At 35.7% G+C, this 20393-nt stretch overlaps 1 protein-coding gene across 1 annotated transcript in view; it reads right to left on the reverse strand.

Moving 5' to 3' along the window:
- The window catches only part of EPHA6 (EPH receptor A6), a 1147205-nt gene that overhangs the window by 924047 nt on the left and 202765 nt on the right, over positions 1-20393 (reverse strand). The window contains 1 exon segment of the mRNA XM_004389015.3: positions 9444-10107. Within this exon segment, the coding sequence (XP_004389072.1) occupies positions 9444-10107 (664 nt within the window).

Genomic DNA, 20393 nt, shown 5'->3' on the forward strand with positions numbered 1-20393 from the left:
GTCTACCTATCCATGAGCAAGGTATGTTTTTCCACTTATGCAGGTCTCTTTTGGTTTCTTGCAGTAGTGTCTTGTAGTTTTCATTGTATAGGTCTTTTATGTCTCTGGTTAGATTTATTCCTAAGTATTTGATCTTCTTGGGGGCTATTGTAAATGGTATTGATTTGGTGATTTCTTCTTCAAGGTTCTCTTTGTTGGTATAAAGGAATCCAACTGATTTTTGTATGTTTATGTTGTATCCTGAAACTTTGCTGAAATCCTCTATTAGTTCCATTAGTTTTCTTGTGGATTCTTTGGGATTTTCTGTGTAGAAGACCGTATCATCTGCAAACAGAGATACTTTGACTTCTTCCCTACCAATCTGGATGTCCTTTATTTCTTTTTCTAGCCTAATTGCTCTGGCTAGGACCTCCAGCACAATGTTGAATAAGAGTGATGATAATGGGTGTCATGGAATAAGTTGTGTCCCCCAAAAATATCTGTCAGCTTGGCTGGGTCATGATTCCCAGTATTATATGATTGTGTAATCTGATGTGATTTCCTTATGTGTTGTAAACTCTATCACTATGATGAGAATTATATGTGATCTCCTTGTGTGTTGTAAATTCTATCACTGTGATGATGTTATACTGATGAGGTTGACAAGATTAGATAGTGTCTTAATGCAATCTCTTTTGAGATATAAAAGAAAGAAGTGAGCAGAGACATATAGGAACCTCATGCCACCAAGAAAACAGTGCAGGGAGTAGAGCGCATCCTTTCGACCTGAGGTTCCTGCGCAGAGAACCTCCCAGACCGAGGAAAGACTGATGCATCACAAGGACCTTTCTCAAGTGCCGACAGAGAGAAAAGCCTTCTCTTGGAGCTGATGCTCTGAATTTGGACTTGTAGCCTACTGGACTGTGAGAGAATAAACTTCTCTTCGTTTAAGCCATACACTTGTGGTATTTCTGTTAGAGCAACACTAGATGACTAAGACAAAGGGCATCCTTGTCTTAGTCCATTCTCAAGTGGAATGCTTTCAAAGTCTCTCCATCTAGGATGATGTTGGCTGTTGGCTTTGTATAAATGCCCTTAATTATATTGAGGAATTTCCCTTCTATTCCTATTTTGTTGAGAGTTTTTATCATGAATGGGTATTGGACTTTTTCAAATGCTTTTTCTGCATTGTTTGATAAGATCATGGGGTTCTTGTCTTTTGTTTTATTCATGTGAGGGATTATATTGATTGTTTTTGTAATGTTGAAACATCCCTCCATACCTGGTATAAATCTTACTTGATCATGGTGAAATATTTTTTTGCTATGTTGCTGAATTCTATTGGCTAAAATTTTGTTGAGGATTTTTGCGTCAATGGTCATGAGGGATATTGGTGTGTAATTTCTTTTTTTGTGGTGTCTTCACCTGGTTTTGGTATCAGGGTTATGCTGGCTTCATAGAATCAGTTTGGGAGTATTCCATCCTTTTCTATGCTCTGAAATACCTTTAGTAGTAGTGGTGTTAACTCTTCTCTGAAAGTTTGGTAGAATTCTCCAGTGAAGCCATCTGGGCCAGGGCTTTTTTTTTTGGGGGGGAGTTTTTTAATTACTTTTTCAATCTCTTCTTTTGTTATGGGTTTATTTAGCTGTTCTACCTCTGTTTGTGTTAGTTTAGGTTGGTAGTGAGTTTCCAGAGATTTGTCCATTTCCTCTAGGTTTTCAAACTTGTTAGAGTACCATTTTTCATAGTATTCTGTTATAATTCTTTTAATTTCAGTTGGGTCTGTCGTAATATCACCCAACTCATTGCTTATACGGGTTATCTGCTTCATCTCCTGTTTTTCTTTTGTCAGTTTAGCCGATGGTTTATCAATTTTGTTGATCTTTTCAAAGAACCAGCTTTTGGTCTTGTTCACTCTTTCAATTGTTTTTCTATTCTCTATTTCATCTAATTCTGCTCTAATTCTTATTATTTCCTTTATTCTGGTGCCTGAGGGCTTCTTTTGCTCCTCTCTTTCTACTTGTTCCAGTTGTAGGATTAATGTTTTGATTTTGGCCCCTTCTTCCTTTTTGATGTGTAAATTTACTGCTATAAACTGACCTCTGAGTACTGCTTTTGCTGTGTTCCAAAGGTTCTGGTAGGATGCGTTTTCATTCTCATTTGATTCTACGAATTTCTTTATTCCATCCTTAATTTCTTCTATAACCCAGTAGTTTTTGAGAAAGGTGTTGCTCAGTTTCCATGTATTTGATTTTTTTTTCCTTGCTTTTTCTGTTGTTGATTCCTACTTTTATGGCTTTATGGTAAGAAAAGATGCTTTGTAATATTTCAGTGCTTTGGATTTTGTTAAGGCTTGCTCTATGGCCTACTATGTGATCTATTCTGGTGAGTGTTGCATGTGCGTTGGAAAAGAAAATATACTTGGCTGCTTTTGGGTGGAGTGTTTGGTATATGTCTATGAGATCAAGTTGGTTGCTTTTTGCATTTAGGTGTTCCGTGTCTTTGTCGAGCTTCTTTCTGGATGTTCCGTCCTTCACCGACAGTGGTATGTTGAAGTCTCCTACTACTACTGTGGAGCTGTCTCTCTCTCTTTTCAGTGGGGTTAGAGTTTGTTTTATGTATTTTGGAGCCCTGTTGTTGGATGAGTAAATATTATAGTTATGTCCTCCTGGTGTATTGACACTTTAATCATTATATAGTGTCCTTCCTTATCCTTTGTGGTGGATTTTACTTTAAAGTCTATTTTTTCAGAGATTAATATTGCCACTCCTACTCTGTTTTAAGTTTTGTTTGCTTGATATATTTTTTCCATTCTTTGTGTTTTAGTTTGTTTGTGTCTTTAAGTCTAAGGTGTGTCTCTTGTAGGCAGCATATAGACAGATCGTGTTTTTTCATCCAATCTGCCACTCTCTGCCTCTTTATTGGTGCATTTAGTCCATTTACATTCAGTGTAATTATTGATAGGTATGAGTTTACTGCTGTCATTTTGATGTCTTTTTTTCAGTGTTGTTGACAGTGTCTTTGTTATACTTAATTTTCTGTGCTGAGTCATTTTTCTTTATGTATTTTCTTTTCACCTTTTTCATTGCTGTAGTTTTTGTATTTGCTGAGTCTTTATATGTTTCCAGTTTTTTATTTTGACTTGTAAGATTGTTAGTTTCCTTTGTGGTTACCTTAATATTTATTCCTATTTTTCTAAGTTGATACCAGTCTTTGATTTCTTTATATCACCTTGACTTCTTCTCCATAAGAAAAATCTATGTCTACATTTTTAAATCCCTCTTTTTTGTTTAATGTTGTCATCTTTTACATATTGACATCTGTTTCCCTATTTTCAGTGTTTTAGCTTTGATTTCCTTTTGTGACTTCCCTATCTGGGTTGATATCTGGTTGTCCTGTGTTCTAGTCTTGGGTTATCTGATGTTACTAATTTTCTAACCGGAGAACTCCCTTTAGCATTTAATTCTGGTTTGGTTTTTGCAAATTCCCTAAACTCCTGTTTATCTGGAAATGCCCTAATTTCATCATCATATTTGAGAGACAGTTTTGCCGGATATATAGTTCTTGGCTGGCAGCTGTTTCCCTTCAAGGCTTTATATATGCCATCCCATTGCCTTCTTGCCTGCATGGTTTCTGCTGAGTAGTCTTGAGTTTATTTACTCTCCTTTATAGGTGACTTTTCGTTTATCCCTAGCTGCTCTTAAAATTCTCTCTTTATCTTTGGTTTTGGCAAGTTTGTTTATAACATGTCTTGGTGACTTTCTTTTGAGATCCTCCTTATGTGGGGTTCGATGAGCATCTTGGATAGATATCTCATCATCTTTCATGACATAACGGAAGTTTTCTGCCAACAAATCTTCAACAATTCTCTCTGTATTTTCTGTTACCCCTCCCCCTTCTGGTACTCTAATCACTTGTAGGTTAATCCTCTTGATAAGAGTCCCACATAATTCTTAGGGCTTCTTCATTTTTTTAAAATCGTTTTATCTGATTTTTCCCCAAATAAGTTGGTGTCAAGTGCTTTATCTTTAGTCTCACTAATTCTGACTTCCATTGCCTCAATTCTGCTCCTATGACTTTCTATTGAGTTGTCTAATTCTGAAGTTTTATTGTTAATCTTCTGGATTTCTGATTGTTGTCTCTCTATGGATTTTTGCAGCCTGTTAAATGTGTCATTATGCTTTTCTCTAATCTTTTTAATTTCCTCTATTGCATGTCCCGCATTTTGCTTAATTTCCTTCCTAATCTCTTGCAGAGTTCTGTATATTAATCTTTTCTATTCTGCCTCCAGTAATTCCAAGAAATTTTCCTCCCCTGGAAAATTTCTAGATTGTTTATTTTGGGAGCTTGCTGAAGCCATCATGAATTGCCTCTTTATGTGATTTGATATTGACTGTTGTCTCTGAGCCATCAATAAGTTATTATATTTATTTATTTTATGTTTGCTTACTGTGTCCTCGTGTCTTGTTTTGTTTTAATATGCCCAAATAGGCTGCTTGTATAAGCTAGTTTGATTACCGGCACCTTTGAAGCTCTAATGTCCTGTCACCAGGTGGTCAGATCTGTTACTAGGTATGTGAACTCAGGAGTTTGCCCACTCTTCCTGTATGGATTCACCTCAGCTGCCCAGGTAGATAGCCACCAAGTGTGTGATGTAGGCTCTCACTTACAGTCCTAGGCAGGAATGGGTGATTGGTGTCGGCACAGGCATCTGGCAGCAGCAGGGGGACACGCTCTGAGCAAGGCAGGGGGCTGACGACCACCCCCAAGTATCCAGGAGGAAGGTGTGTCCCTGTTCCCTAGAGTGCTTAGGTGGGTGGGTTTTTCAGCTGGACTGTGAGCACCTGATGCTGTTGGCTGTAAGGAATGGGGGGGAACCTGTTATTCATGGGCCCTTATCGCAGGTGGCTAGGTGGCGTGGGTTGGAGCCACCAGTCCTCAGGCTCCTGATGTGGGTAGGTGAAGGCCCTGCTTAATGGGCAGAGCAGTGTCAAATGTCAAGAACCTGCCACTTCACAGCTGAAGGAGTTGAAGTTAGACTTCAGGTATATACCCTATTGTACTGCTGTAATGAGGGCCTACGCTGTTGAAACGGGCCCACGCTAGTCTCTGCAGGGGGAAAGGCACTCAAAGTCCATGGATCTCTTATGGCTGTGCCTAGGCAAAGGAGTTGTGCCTACCCTGGGTTCCTGGCTTAGGGGAGCCGGCAGTTTATTTTTTCCCATTTGTTAATCTGTTTACTCTCCAAGGCAGGGAGAATGGCTCCAGGAATGTGACAGATCCTACTTCCATCCCAGGGGACTTAGCAATTGCTGAAGCCAGTCTGGGACCCAGTGCACAGCAGGGAGCAGGGAGGTAAATGGGAGACAGGTTTTTCCCTAAGGTGGGTGTTTTTGATCCATGCGATAAGCCGTATGCTAGTGATTATCTTTCGCTGATGAAGGCTACTTCTCACCAGTTCGGAGTGGCGGTATAGACTCTCTGGTGCTGGGCCTCCCAGTGCAGAAAACATGCCTCCTGAGGACTGCCGCTTGCCTGCCTCACCGCTCACCCACGAGGTGATCAGGCCTAAATGGCTCAGGCTTTTGCCGGGTCAGGTCTGGCAACTCCTCACTGCTTCCGAACCACCTCTCCCTCCCCCTGCCACTCAGTCCGGTTCTTCAACTCTGCCTTTGATGTTCAGAGCTCCCAGACTGCTGTGTATAATCGAATCGCTTGTTTTTTTCAGGTCTTTGTTGTAATAGGGTCCTCTGGAAGTGTCTGACTATTCTGCCATCTTGGCCTTGCCCTCCTAATATAATTAACTTTATTCTGTCTTTCTTGGAAATAATAACTTCTATTTTTAGATTCCTCCAAGCTTCTTGATTTCATATTATTCTCAAGCCAGATGAAAGCCTGGAATTGCTTCTTGAAAAAGCAACTTTGTTTGAAATCAAAGGCTATACTGTAAGAGTTTGTATTTAGTTTGTGAGCACCTTTAGAAAGTGAAAATACTATTTGGGCCAATAAATCTGCCCTTTTATTTTTCTGATCCCTATCTCACCTTTCAGCTTTTCATCAAATCCTCAAACCCCATTATTTAATGCCAGCAAATTCTGATCTCTCAAATTTCTTTATGCTCTCTGCTTCTTCCATAGTCATCTCTGATAACATGATTAGAAAGAAGACCATAAACACACAGCATGAATGTTTCCGAACTACAGCAGAGGACTGTGCCATGAAGGCTGAATAACAACACTCTTCAGGAGAACAAATCAACAGCTATGTCATCAAAGGCCCTGTATATCCCCTTCACCTCCATGAACAATAATTCAATGGTCTGAGAATTGCCACCATCCTTTCCTCCTGAATTTTAAATGAGTACTAGAAGAAAAATAATTAAATAAAAGCATGATTCTAGAAAGTGGGAAGTTTTTCAAAAATTTTCACTGTTTCAGAGCTTTTATTTCCATAGTCAAAATGTTATTCTGTTAAATTATAATATTTGCTACTTAAAGACGTAAAGAAGGTATCTTTGCAGCATAGATTTATTATAATTCCAAAACTCTCAGCTGGTCTAAAATTCCAAACCTTAGCTGATATTTCTAAGACCAAGTGCCATTCATTACCTTAATGAGATTTACCCTAAGTTAATGTCCAACATGAGCTTATTAGGGATTCATGTCACTTCAGAACTCATACAAAAGAACAAAAATTGCATTCAGTTGCACATGCTAATTGTTTATAATTATTCTTTCCATGATACTAAAATACTCTTAGATATATAAAGTGAAAGCCCATTTGAGATAAATTAGTACTTTTCAATCAATGATTTTTTTAATATAAACACTTAGAAAATTTTGACATAAGTGGAAGAAATTAAGACAATTAAAAAAATCTATATCTGTAACATCAATATGCTTTAACGTGACAATTTTTAATTATTGACCTATAAAATAAAACATCAATAGTTATGATAAATAAGTTGAGTTTTGAGTTAAGAATAAACTATTGCTTATTATGACTAGAGTAACTTAAATTATTTGTTTGGTTTTAAATTTCAGCATATTTGCTTCATATAACGTTTTTGTCTGTTTAAATCTGGCACAGCAAGAATAAGTGTTTCTCTCTTTTGTATTATTTTGGGTATAGATATATCTTAACAATATTATGGAGAAAGCAATCACAAAAACATTCAGTAGTACAACTTTTAGGATAAAATATCATAATACATTATTTAAATGCAAGTAAATATATACCATTAATTAGATACAAATAACAGGAATAGATACGGGTTTATTTTATTTCAAACCAGGTCATTCTGTCTTTGTTTTATAGCAGACCAAGAGTTCTCAAACCCATTCAAACAAATTATGAAAATCCCTAAAACCTTACTGTAAATTTTCCTATTTATCATGTCTAACAGCAATTTCCAGAGAACTACGTATGTTTTTCCATCATTCTCAGAAGGCTGGATTTGAGAATGGATGTGTAGATACTGTTGTTCTTCTAAGAGTGGTCATATTTGACTCCAGAGAATAAACAAAGGGAAAAAAGAGCCTAATTAATAACGGACAACTTGGGGCTCCTCTGCTCTGTGTTTAGCAGGCAGGAAAAGTTATAACATCAAGGTGAGGACATGAATGCCAGTGAAGAGAAAGTGAGACACAGAGAGACTGACAAACAAGGGGAGAAACAGAGAGGGGAGAGAGAGACAGGGGAGAAAGAGAGAAAGATAAGCAGGGAGGGAAGAAGGAGGGAGAAAGAGAGGAAGGGAAACACAGCCAGAGAAAAGAAGGAGTAGGAAGAGAGAAAGAGAAGGAGGGAGGGAAGAGGCAGAGAAAAATCACACGAAGTCTAGATTGAGAGATGGAGGAAGATCTGGGCTTTAGTTTTCAATTTGGCATTAGACACTTGGTGGCCCCAGGGAATTAAATTCTACTCTTAGTACGTTAGTGTTCTGAGTTATAAAATGAGGAATACAAATATTTTCTAAGTCTTCCAGATCTAAAATACTTTAACCCGCTCTGAAGAAAACCTGCCTGTTTCACAGAAACTGAGCACTCCACGGGCATACCAATAGCTTAAACTACTCAGTTGAGCCCATTTCTCACTGCCTTGTAACACTCACATCAACCAATTTCTAAACCTTTACTGTACCTCTTTTATCTGACAGCCCTGGTGAGACAGACACATAGAAAATTAGTACACATTATGTGCTATGATAGCACAGCGGAGAGAGGATTTAACTCTATGAAGACCCAGATATATCACATTTGTCAGATTACTTCTTGAGACTATGGTTTATCCATATAAATTCCAACTAATATGACATTTAGTTTATGTGTCATTCAGAGATTTGGTTGTGAGATAAACTGTTGATTGCAAGCAACAGAGGAGGCAATGATGAAACATTATCAGAGGAAAGAAAAGGACACTACAAACCATCAGAAACACACGTAAGTAAATATTCTAAAATGCAGACAGGTGGTAGAATAAGACACCTCTCTAAAAATGAGGATTCTAGATCCACTCTGAGTTCCTTCTTGTTTGTAAGTAGTAATTTATTATATTCAACTGGGTGCCCTTAAATTCAAAGAAACCATGCACATATACTTGTTTTGAAAAACTTCCCATGCACTTTTTTATCATTAGGTGATTATAACCACTACTCTATTTATAGTTTCATAGTTAGAAAGCCATAGGTTTAGAATTTCAAACTCAATTCTTCAAGTTTCTGTTATCCATTACAGAAAGACAATGGACATTTGCATTGTGCCCATCCTTCATGTTTCTGCAATCAGCTAAAAAATAATAACGGTAACAAGCCGCAAAAACAGATGAGTGGAGCAGCACCTCTAAATAAAATGATGCTGTTTATCATCTATCCACAATCATCTTTGCCAAACAATTAAAAGAACTTTAACAATATAAATAAGAATGTAATTTCACAGAGCAAGTATACAAAGTAAAAAACACTGAGCCATTGGATAGTCACTACCTTTATAAACAATCCTTTAAGTCTTTGAAATAAAACATATATGAATGCCTCATTTATATAGTTTCATATTATTTAAGTACCATTAAATTACTAGAATTCAATATGGAAGAAAGAATTATTTTCAGACTATCTTCAAATATGGTATTATCTACAAACCACCTAAGCGTAATTATCAGGCAAATGCTCATTTCAAACTCCCTTTGCTTTTTTGTTGCTGCTGTTGTTGTTGCTTTATAAAAATAAGATGAACACCAGCAATTCATATTGCTTCACTACTTTACCAGAGTATTCAATTTATTTTACATTTGCATATACCTTTCCTAGGAGATGAGAAAAAAACAAAAACAAATTTTCTTTTAGTTAGTATGAATGAATTTCTACAATTCTACCAGTAACAGCATTCAGAATTTATTATTTGAAAATAAGTATATTTAACTTACAATAATCATTTAAATGTATGAAAAATTAAATGTTTCTTTCTTACCATGGCAAGAACCCTCAATTTCTTCATATCCTGTACTGCAGATACACCTTCCAAGAGGAACCAGCCAATCTCCGTCGGCTCCACAATAGAGTTTAGGAGTGTCACGCTCTTCAGCACTCTTCACACATGAGCCCCTTACTTCAACCAAAGAGGAAGAATCAACCCTTGGAATGGTATCAGGAAACATGGCCAAGTTACGAACAGTGAAGGGGCACTTTTTGTAGAAAACACGGACTGAGACCAGGGCAATGCATGCCCCAATGTCTTGAAAAGCGAGATAAAATCCTTTCCTTTCTATAGGCCCCACCTCGCGAATTTCAGTGTTGAGTTTAAGGATGCGATCACCCAAATCCATCTGGGTAAAACTTTCATCAGCAGCAATTGTGTCGATCTTTGTATACTGGCTTGGCTTGAATTTAATTCCATGGAACTCATCTGATTCCATATAATACAGATTAAATGTTTCTTTGCAAGTCCCCAAGACCCATGGGATGCTGTTACAATCCCTCAGTGTGAACTTCATTTCCACATAAATTTTCTGAGCTGCATCACGGGAGATCCAGTTAGTATGAAGCCAGTTGTTTTGGTTTGGTTCCATTACATTACATACCTGGTATGTGTGAATGGGCCTATTGTGCTCATCCATTTCAGTAATGGCATCCCACTGTGAAAAGGAAAAAAAAAATTGTAGAACAACAGTGTTTAAACAGAAATGATTAATCCACAAATTTTCTGTTTCAGCAAAAGAATAATGAATATAAATGATATATATGAGGCTACTCAAAGCAACAATGCTAATGTGGCATTTAACAATGAGCTTTTTTTTTTGGGTTAAGAATGTGGGTTCTGGAATCAGCTTCCCTTGATACTAGGAATACAACAGTAAACTAACCAGACAAAAACTCCATGTCTTTATAGAGCTTACCTTCTCCTGAAGAGAGACAATGAAAATCATAAATGTGTACATTGACTAATATGGTAGAAAGTACAATGGGAAAAAATAAGGTAGGGAAATAGAAAAGGTTAAATAAAGTGGCCAGGAAAGACCTTACAGAGGTAGTGACATTTAAGCAATGTCTTAGATGTGAGACAATGAACCTGGTGGAGATCTGCAGGAAAAGAAAACAGTATGTTCAAATACTCTGAAGCAGGAGTGTTAGGGTATACTTTATGAATTGCATGAGTGGTCACAGGAAGCACACCGGGTCATGAGCACAGATAGGCAGAGGAGGGCCAAACACGAAGGTGTTATAAGCATTTTTGACAGGTTGTGAGCTGGATCATTGGATTATCTTCACTTCCACGGGTTTACATACAAAGATTCTGCTACTTCATTGCATAGGAAGATCTTGTTTATCCTTTTTTAAAATTTAATAAAAATCCTTTGAGTACTTTGAAATTAATTGGTATTGTCAGTTTTTACATGCCTAATATGCATGATTTTATACTGTAAATTTAGACTGCAATTGTATTGTACTTGTACCATTATAATTCAGAATTTTCAGTAAATGAAAAAACATTCTGGTAACTTTAAAGCTTTTTAGAGAAAATGTGATATTATATCAGAATTTCTCATTTCCATTAGGATATACTGGAAATTATAAACTGCTATAGTGAATAAGTATTCTATTTTTTGATACCATACTTCAGTGATTTATAAGATTATTTAACACATTCTGTTTATAGTTTCTCCTTTTAATTGGCTGTAGAAAGTCACTTAATCAAGGCTGGTTGAATTTCAATTAGTATAGTTTTTAACAGAATAGCTACTTTCTACAGTCTATAGACTATAGAACTAATGACACTAAGTACTTTCAACCTTATACTATGAATTTCTACAAATAGAGAACTGATACTACCTATCAAGCAAACTTAAAAATAATCTCTATCTAAAAATTTCACTCCTCAGTTCCTTGATTGAAATTTAGAGGTTATTTTTCAGGAAAAAAAAAAAAAAAAGATTTATTCCTTTGTAACTATGAGTGCAATTTTGCAAAATATACCCGTTTATCAGGGGTAATCTGATAATCTCATGGAGACTTACAGGAAATTACATGTCAAAATGGCTTTCATCCTAGCAAGCTGTCGGACTTATGTTATTCTTACCCTTAAATTTAAAGGCAAATCAGCGCTACCATAGCTCAATTAAACTGCAAACCATTAAAATATAACTGTGAACCAGGTTGCAAATAACAAGATCTGAAAACTGACAAAATCAGTATCCAAAATTCAAAGCATTTTATCCACAAAGAGCCTCTAAGGCACTCATCTAATGATCTGTCTTATTCTGGCTAGATTTCTACTCCAAATTGATTTTGTTTCTCAAGGAATCCATGTAATTATCATTGTCTTTACTTTATCTTCTCTCTTCCCATCTAGTATACTGGCCTGAATAGTGCCCAAAATTCATGTTTACCCAGAACCTGTGTATGTGACCTCTTTCAATATAGTCTTTGCAGATGTAACCAAGTTAAGATGAGGCCATACTGCATAAGGGTTGGGCCTAAAACTATATGAATGGTATATTCATATGAAGAGGGACATTTGGACATTGGGACACAGTTACATAGGGAGAATGCCATATCACAAGAGCAGAGACTGAAGTGATGTGTCTACAAGCCAAGGAACATCAAGGACTGCTGGCAACCACCAGAAACTAGGAGGTGGTAAAGAAGGATGCTTCTCTAGAGCCTTTTAAAGGAGCAGGCCCTGATTATACCTTGAGTTAGAACTTCTAGCCTCCAGAACTATGAGAGAATAAATCTGTATGATTTTAAGCCACCCAGTTTGTGGTGATTTGCAATGGCAGCCCTGAAAAATTAATACAAGGAGTATAGAGCTACATTATCAATAAATTCAGTTTGAATAATTATATTTTAATACCTTTAGACCATATTTTGGTATGCTAATAAAAATTATTATCTATGCTCATCAAACAATCAAGTCTCCTAAAATATGAGATTAATTTAATAAAAAAGTAGAAAGTTACCTATTGTTTAGAGGAAAAAAAAGAATTTCTGAAAATATGCATAGTTTTCTTTAAAAATATGTTGGGTTTGAAAGCAAAGGAAAAAACATCAAATGAAGAGAGGGGTTAGGAATAAATTGAAAATAACATGCACTCACTGAATTCAGTATGATCGATACCAAGAAATAAGTGCCAAAATACACACAGAAAATTAAAAATGTGATTCTTCTCAAGATAATGCATAAGTATAATTACAAAATGTTGCATCATTTGTACCCAAAATCTGTAATACTGTTTCATGAACAATAATTTTTCTCTAATTTTAAAAAAGAAATCAGAACTAGACTAAGTTACAAAAATAGTCCAAACAGATGACTGATAAATTTCACCTTATCCAATAATACAGAGAGTAAATTAAATTAGATTTTAAAATTTGAATCTAATTCACTTAAACAAAAATATAAATCAATATTGGTTACAGGATCTATAAGACTATGAAATTTACTATAAAACATTAATATGATCAGATGTTGAAATCCTGTCATATTTTAGGCATAATCTGTCCTTTGGAAAGATCTACATCTATATATACTTATATTTTTATAGTTATATAACTATATAATTTTCAAGTATTATAATAAGGCTGCTTCTAAAGATCATGAGGTCCAAGGCAAGAATGAGGATAAAGAGGCTCACATAGCATATGCCTCAATATTTTAAAGTGATAAACCAGTCTTTAAATAAAATCAAACTTTAAATGTGTTCCATTTGCCTACTTTTCAAATATATCTTCACAATAATCCGAAAGACCATGTTCAGATTTAGAACACCTTGACTCTTCAGAGTTTCATGCATTCTGTGCTACTCCACAGAAAGACAGCCCCTAAGCCTAGTCAACCCCACTTCTATTCCCATCCCTGACTCTAGCTCTATCCTTCAGATATGCACATATATGAATATCCTAGCCCTCATGTCTTGGCTCTTCACCTCCCCTGCTACAAAGAGCTTTTAACTTTGGCCATCCTTTCAGTCTTAGGTGAGCACAACGTGGCGCAGTAGACCCATTGGAGGAAGGATCCCTTTTTGAAGCCATGAAATTCCTGAAAGAAGACTTGGGGCCATTTGAGCAATGAATTCTGGAGCCTTGGGTACTTACAACGTGGTACAGAAGGAAAGAATGGGATCTAGGTAGAATATCCACTTAGTATCTCAAGGTCAAAGCTCCATGATAAGGGGTGCAGCCAGAGAAAGGAACGGCCAAGACCATCTACCTACACCTCTAGGCAAACACCAGGGGCTCCTCTTCCCAAATATAAAGATGGTAATGATAGAAATATCCAATCTGGAATGTGAGATACTGTAATTCCTCTACAATATCAAAGAGTTAAATATTATAATATTCTAAAATATTATTCCATATCCTACTTTATTATTCAGTGTTTAATATAAACATTTACCTCAAAAAATTTTTTTACCTCATAAAAGTACTTTATGAACCCTACAGATTGTGTTAATAAGCAATCAATAATATTTAGTGAATTTAGAATATGTGTTAAATTCCATAAAGGAAGTGAAGAAATAGGATATAAATGTCACACTCATTGGACTTATTATAATACCCTTTGGTTAAAAATTATGAAAACATAAACGATAACAGGTTTAAATGCAAGTAACAATTGAACAGTATATATAATAAATATAGTAAGTATTCAAAGAACAGCAATTTTCATAAACTGGGGTAGTTTGGGAGGCTTGACCAAAAGGAAGGGACTTGACTTGAACTTTGAAGTATTTTTAAATTCAATAAAGCAAAGGGAGGGGAGTGACTAGAAATTAATGTATAGCACTAAGCCATGTGTATACATATAGCCCTGTACCATGTATATCCAATGGGAAAAAGTTCCTGCCTCTATTTAAAATAAACATATAACTTGTTATCCAGTTATGAAATATTTAGATGTACATAAGGCTGGTAACTGTAATTACATGATGACAATAATCAAACCTGTCATTAGTTCTGCTATTAAGTCAGTCAATTCTGATTTTACATGATAAGCACTAAACCTGAAATAACCTAACTCTTCAATCTCATGTTTTTTTTAAAGTTATATATTTTAATGTTGTAAGACTTAAAATACCAATACATAAAACTATTTACCAATATATAATGTAGTAAAAAGCTCACTAAAGGAAAAATCAGTTTATATATGCTTCTGCAGAATAGATCTTGCAAACTGTATCTGTTCTTATGGCCTGAATGAGTAGAACAGAGTTTTTTCTGTCCTGTGATAATTTTATGCACCCCTTTCGTTGGATTAAGGAGTAGATAGATGAATCACAAAGTGATGGATGGAAAAAGTTTTGTCATTTGGCATGTCCTGCTCAATGAGAGGTTTTAGATAAACAAGAATCATTATCCTCCAAAGGGTTGCCAGGATGAAGGTCTCAAGACCCATATAGCTATTTACCTGTCTCAGTAGTCTATTGCTATAGCCCTGCTGCTGTTTAGTCATAGGACAGAGCAGAATTGCCCCATAGGGTTTCCAAGGCTGTAATCTTTACAAAGCCGACTGCCACATCTTTCTCCCGCAGAGTGGCCAGTTATTGCTACGGTACATACACAGAATTTGAAATTATATCATAATAATACCAATTAAAGTTCTCATTGATTGAACCCATCTGTCAGACCCCCTAAACATAGTCTCATTCTTCTTTTTGGTATTATGTTAGTGTTCATTATAATTCCACCAAAAAATTATTTTGTTTCCCATTGAGTTGAGGTCCCACCTGATTATGCTTACTTCAAAAAAATAAATAAATATCATCACAATTTTTTCATTATATTATCTATGGTGATATACCAATATTTAATCTTTATCCCCTAATCGGCAACCCCATGTGGACAGTCTTTTACCACTTTCACTTATTACCCAGAATGCAGGTTCTACAAAATGGAATTTACTACCCATCTGAATTTTGGTTACAAAATGAGATATAATGTTCAAAACTTACAGTGGAAAAAACCAGGTGTTGGAAGTTAGAAGGCCTGGTTCCAGTACTTGGTCCACGGGACACTGCACAGTTACCTTACTCTGATGTGTTAGATTTCTTATCAATAGTGTCAAAATGAAAATAACTGTCTCGTTTCAGTGGGTTGATAAGAACCAAATGAGTTAACATCAGTGAAAAAGCTTTGGCAAATTCAATATACAAACAGTTGTCCCAGGAATCATTACCTACAAGGTGCCCTTGAAGCATATGAAAGAGAAATCTTTGAAAGTCAACTGATTCTTGCTTACCTGAAACCATTTACTGAGCGGAACACAACAAATAACAAAATTTGTCCATCCAGCACTTTGTAATTCATCTATCCGCTCTTTAACCCAAAGAAAAGGATTCGTAAATGACCATAAGACAGAAAACCTCTCTGTTCTACTAATCCAGGCCATAAGAACAGAGTTTACAAGATATATTCTACTCTGCAGAAGCATATAGGAGCTGAGTTTTGCTTCACTGAACTCTTTACTATATTATATATTGAGAAGTTGTTATATGTTGATATTTTGTCTTACATAAAAAATATTAATTAAAAAATTTTAAAAACGTGAACTTCCTGAGTTGGATTATTTCAGGTTCAGGGCCTATTACGTAAAAGCAAGCAGCTGACAGAGTTGACAAACTTAATAGCGGAACTAATGACAGGTTTGATTATTGTCATCATGTAATTTCTACAGTTACCGGGCTTATGTGCATTTAAATACTTCACAGCTGGAGAACAAGTTATGTGTTCCTTTGTTTTAAATAGGGACAGAAACTTTTATTAACTGGATATCTGCCATGCAGGACTGAAGTTACCAAATGTGTATGCCTATAGCTTAGGGCATTACGGCATCTAAGAATACTTCTCCCCTAGTGGACATCTTGGTGGTGTAGGGGTCAAGAGCTACGGCTGCTACCCAAAAAGGTCAGCAGTTGAAATCCACCAGGTGATCCCTGAAACAGTATGGGGCAGTTCTACTCTGTCCTACAGGGTTGGTATGAGTCGGAATCAACTCCACAGCAATTTTGGTTTTTTAGTGGATACCTTTGGAATTGATTCAACAGCAGTGGGTTTGGGTTTTGATTAGTTTAGTGGATATCTTGGGCAGTCTCATTTAATGTGAATGTTTTTAGAAGCAATAGGAAGTACAAAGAGCTATGAACAGTACTTATCTATTTATACCTTCAGGTTTTCTAAAAACTCATCCCCACTCACATATAGAGAATTTTTGTTTCCATAGCAAGCTGAAATAAAAAAAGCTGGATTCCTTTTGGGCACAGAATGTTAGAACAAGGAAACTGATTCCTAAGCAACTGGTAGTCATTGTGGAATCAGACTGCTTCCTTTTCTCAGAGAACAAAGTAAGGCAATCAAACGGAGTTTATAGGCAAAAAATATTCAGAGAATATTCTGGTGAACTGATCCCTACCTTCCAAAATTCTGAAGTAAATCTCCCAAACTTATGCCTTCTTCCCTCTGAAATCCTTTAGAATTCAACAGGAATGCAAATGTTTATTTCAAAAGTAAACTCTGAAAGTCTAAAATAAAAGCAGATAAGCTGTTTCTCAGCATAGAATGGTTGTTGGAAAGCTAATCATAATTTCAAAGGGCAGTGATAAATCCTGATAATTTACTCAAAGCCCATAGCCCAAGAAAACCTGTAGAACAATTAACCTCAGACTAACATTCTCACCTCTATATCTTCACAGAGAAAAGGAAGGGAAAATCACACCCTAGACACCCTAGGACCCGAAGGAACTATATGACTGGTCTGATTTAGAGACAAAAAAAATAAGTAAATACCAATTTTAAATATGCTGATGGTAATCTAACAATACTGAGGGCGGAAATAGCTATAGAAAAATATACTGGCCCTTCTCTTTATCTGTGTTTCCTAAATGAGTGTTTATTTATATGCGTGTGGAGTTTCTTCCCTCTCTTCTCTTTTCTCTGCTCCTCTTTACAAATATCACACACAGTAATAATATGCACTCTAGTATTAAAATTAGTAAGCCCTAAATTTATTCCTGCCTCCGTTTGTCATAGATCCCAACTATAGGCAAAAGAAGAGATAAAATACATGGAAAAAATATTTCATTTCTTCAAAATGTAATTAGGATAAATATATAAAGTAGAAATATGCAAAGCAAATGGAATATACCAAAGGGATCATTTCAAACAGAGAATCCTAAAGGCCAAATGTCTATTTAAACTTGCTATCATTACATTGGTAAGTGATTAATTTATAAAGCACTAAGATAGTTTATTTTTATTATTATTCAGATTTTTAAAACTAAAGACAATCTATACATAGATTAAAAATAAAATGAAGAAACAACAATAAAATCTTCATAAACCCATAATTCTTAGTCAGGTTTCTTATAACTTGTTCCCAAGTGTTTTGTAATATGTGGTTAAAGAGAAAATAAATTTAAATGGGAAAGGGAGCGAGGGAGGGAAGAAAATCTCCTTCAGCTTCACTGTAAGAATGACAAGTAGAATGGCTGAAAATGAAGAGAAGCCTTCATTTACTAAAATGACACATATCTAATTTTTCCCGAACATTCTTCCTCTTACCTTCCATAAGCCAAATAAACATAGGCATAGGCATTTCATTATGTAATCCTGAAGTGACTTAAACTATAAAAAACAAAAACAAAGCCATTGCCGTTGAGTCAATTCCAACTCATAGTGACCCTATAGGACAGAGTGGAACCACCTCATAGGGTTTCCAAGGAGCCGCTGATAGATTCAAACTGCCCATCTTCTGGTTAGCCGCTGAGCTTTTAATATCTGTGCCACCAGGGCTCCAAAACCGCAGAGGGGGCCCCGGTTAAGCATCAAATATTCTCTACCAAAGAAAAGCTTGTTAAAAGGCCTTCTTATTCTAATTTGATATTTTCCTCTGAATCACTTAAATATTCACTTTGAGTCAATACGTATACTGACATAAACTTAGAAAATTAGTGCCCTGAATTCTGCTGCTAGGCATGTACTTAATAACATAAATCTGTTTTTGCAGCAGAAAAGTGAAGGTTCTGCATTTAAATGATAACTAGTTTCAGAGAATAAAACAAGAAGCAAAAAAAAAGCATCATGTGCAGATACATTTATATTTCACTTTGGGCAAACATAAAACTTTTTTATTAGCACTACAAAGATATTTAATTAAAAAAAGGAAAAACTCAATGGTATATTTGGAAGACAGCTACACAGACTAAGTTAGTTTTATAAATAAATGTATTATTTTTGGTGGATTTGTCCTATTAACAAAATCAAAATATTATAGGAAGAAGGAAAACTTCCATTAAGAGAGAATGATTCTTTCCATAAAAAAAGTTGTCATATCTTCATGAAGAAAAGTCTTAAATAGAATCCATTTTCCAAATGTCAGAAGGCTATAATTGATATCCTTAAAAGTTGGGATTTTTACTTAATAAATAAGATGCCACAAATATCACATTTGAGTATTTCTACAGTAAAGGGATGGCAAACATCCATCTTCATTATTTTGTCCTACGTTCAAAAATATTGCATACCAAATCCCATGGTAGTTTCCATAGGACTTCACAAATATAGAAAAAAACATCGAAAAATAATCTCACAAACCATATTTCATTTCATTCTAGTAGAGAAAATAAAACATATTATTCTGGTTTTACTAATGAGGAAAATGACTTGAAGGAGGGCTCTGACTTGAGTTATCAAAGAAAACAGAGAAGCCAACACCAAAAGTATCTGACAAGTTATGCTGGCCAATACAAACGATTTGGGCTAAAATAAATTAAAGTCAAATGCAAGTGCTATGAGGGCAGGGACTTTGTCTTGTTCATCATTGCATCCCCAGTACCAGGGGGATATAATACAGGATCACAGCAAGTTTTTAATAAATATGTGTTAAATATACAAATAAATAATATAAGGCTTGAATTCTAACTAACAACAATTCTGAATGTGTCCACTAATGGGAGACCTACTACTTCTTAAATATCATACATGTTATTGCGGGATATGTAAATTTTAGAAACCTCCAAATCTAATCATCCTATTTTAGAGATAATGAAGCTTAAACTCAGAAATATCAGATGACTCAGGTGAAGGCTGCAGACATCAGATGACTCAGCCAGCATTACGCTATTGCACAAGGGTTTAAAAGTTAGGTGAGAACTCAAGGTTAGACCTGAGAAGTTGTATGTGCAGGTGTGTGGGGGTGGGGAGGAGGGTTGTTTTTAAGATGGAAGGAAGGAAAAGGGGAGAAATATGGTACTAAGAATATGTTTCTGCAAATCACCAACTTCATATGGAAAGGCAAGAGGCCCTGAATAAGTAAAGCATTACTCAAGAGGAAGAACAAGGTAGGAGGCCTCACAAAACCTAATTTTAGAACCTATTATACCACCAGGGTAGTCAAAACAGCCTGGTACTGGTATGACAACAGATACATAGACCAATGGAACAGAATTGAGAATCCAGACATAAATTCATCCACCTATGAGCAGCTGGTATTTAACAAAGGCCCATAAGTCCATTAACTGGGGAAAAGACAGTCTCTTTAACAAATGGTGCTGGCATAACTGGATACCCACCTGCAAAAAACTAAAAAGAGACCCATACCTCACACCATGTACAAAAACTAACTCAAAATGGATCAAAGATTTAAATATAAAATCAAAAACGATAAAGATCATGGAAGAAAAAATAACGACAACGCTAGGAACGCTAATACATGGCATAAACACAATACAAACCATAAGTAACAATGCACAAGCACCAGAAGAAAGACTAGATACCTGGGAGCTCCTAAAAATCAAACACTTATGCTCATCAAAAGACTGGGAAAAAATTTTTGGTTATGACAAATCTGATCAGCGTCTAATCTCTAAAATCTACAAGATACTGCAAAACCTCAACAACAAAAAGACAAATAACCCAATTAAAAAAT

The sequence above is a fragment of the Trichechus manatus genome, unplaced genomic scaffold, assembly GCF_000243295.1.
Source record: "Trichechus manatus latirostris isolate Lorelei unplaced genomic scaffold, TriManLat1.0 scaffold00229, whole genome shotgun sequence".
Lineage (NCBI taxonomy): Eukaryota > Metazoa > Chordata > Mammalia > Sirenia > Trichechidae > Trichechus > Trichechus manatus.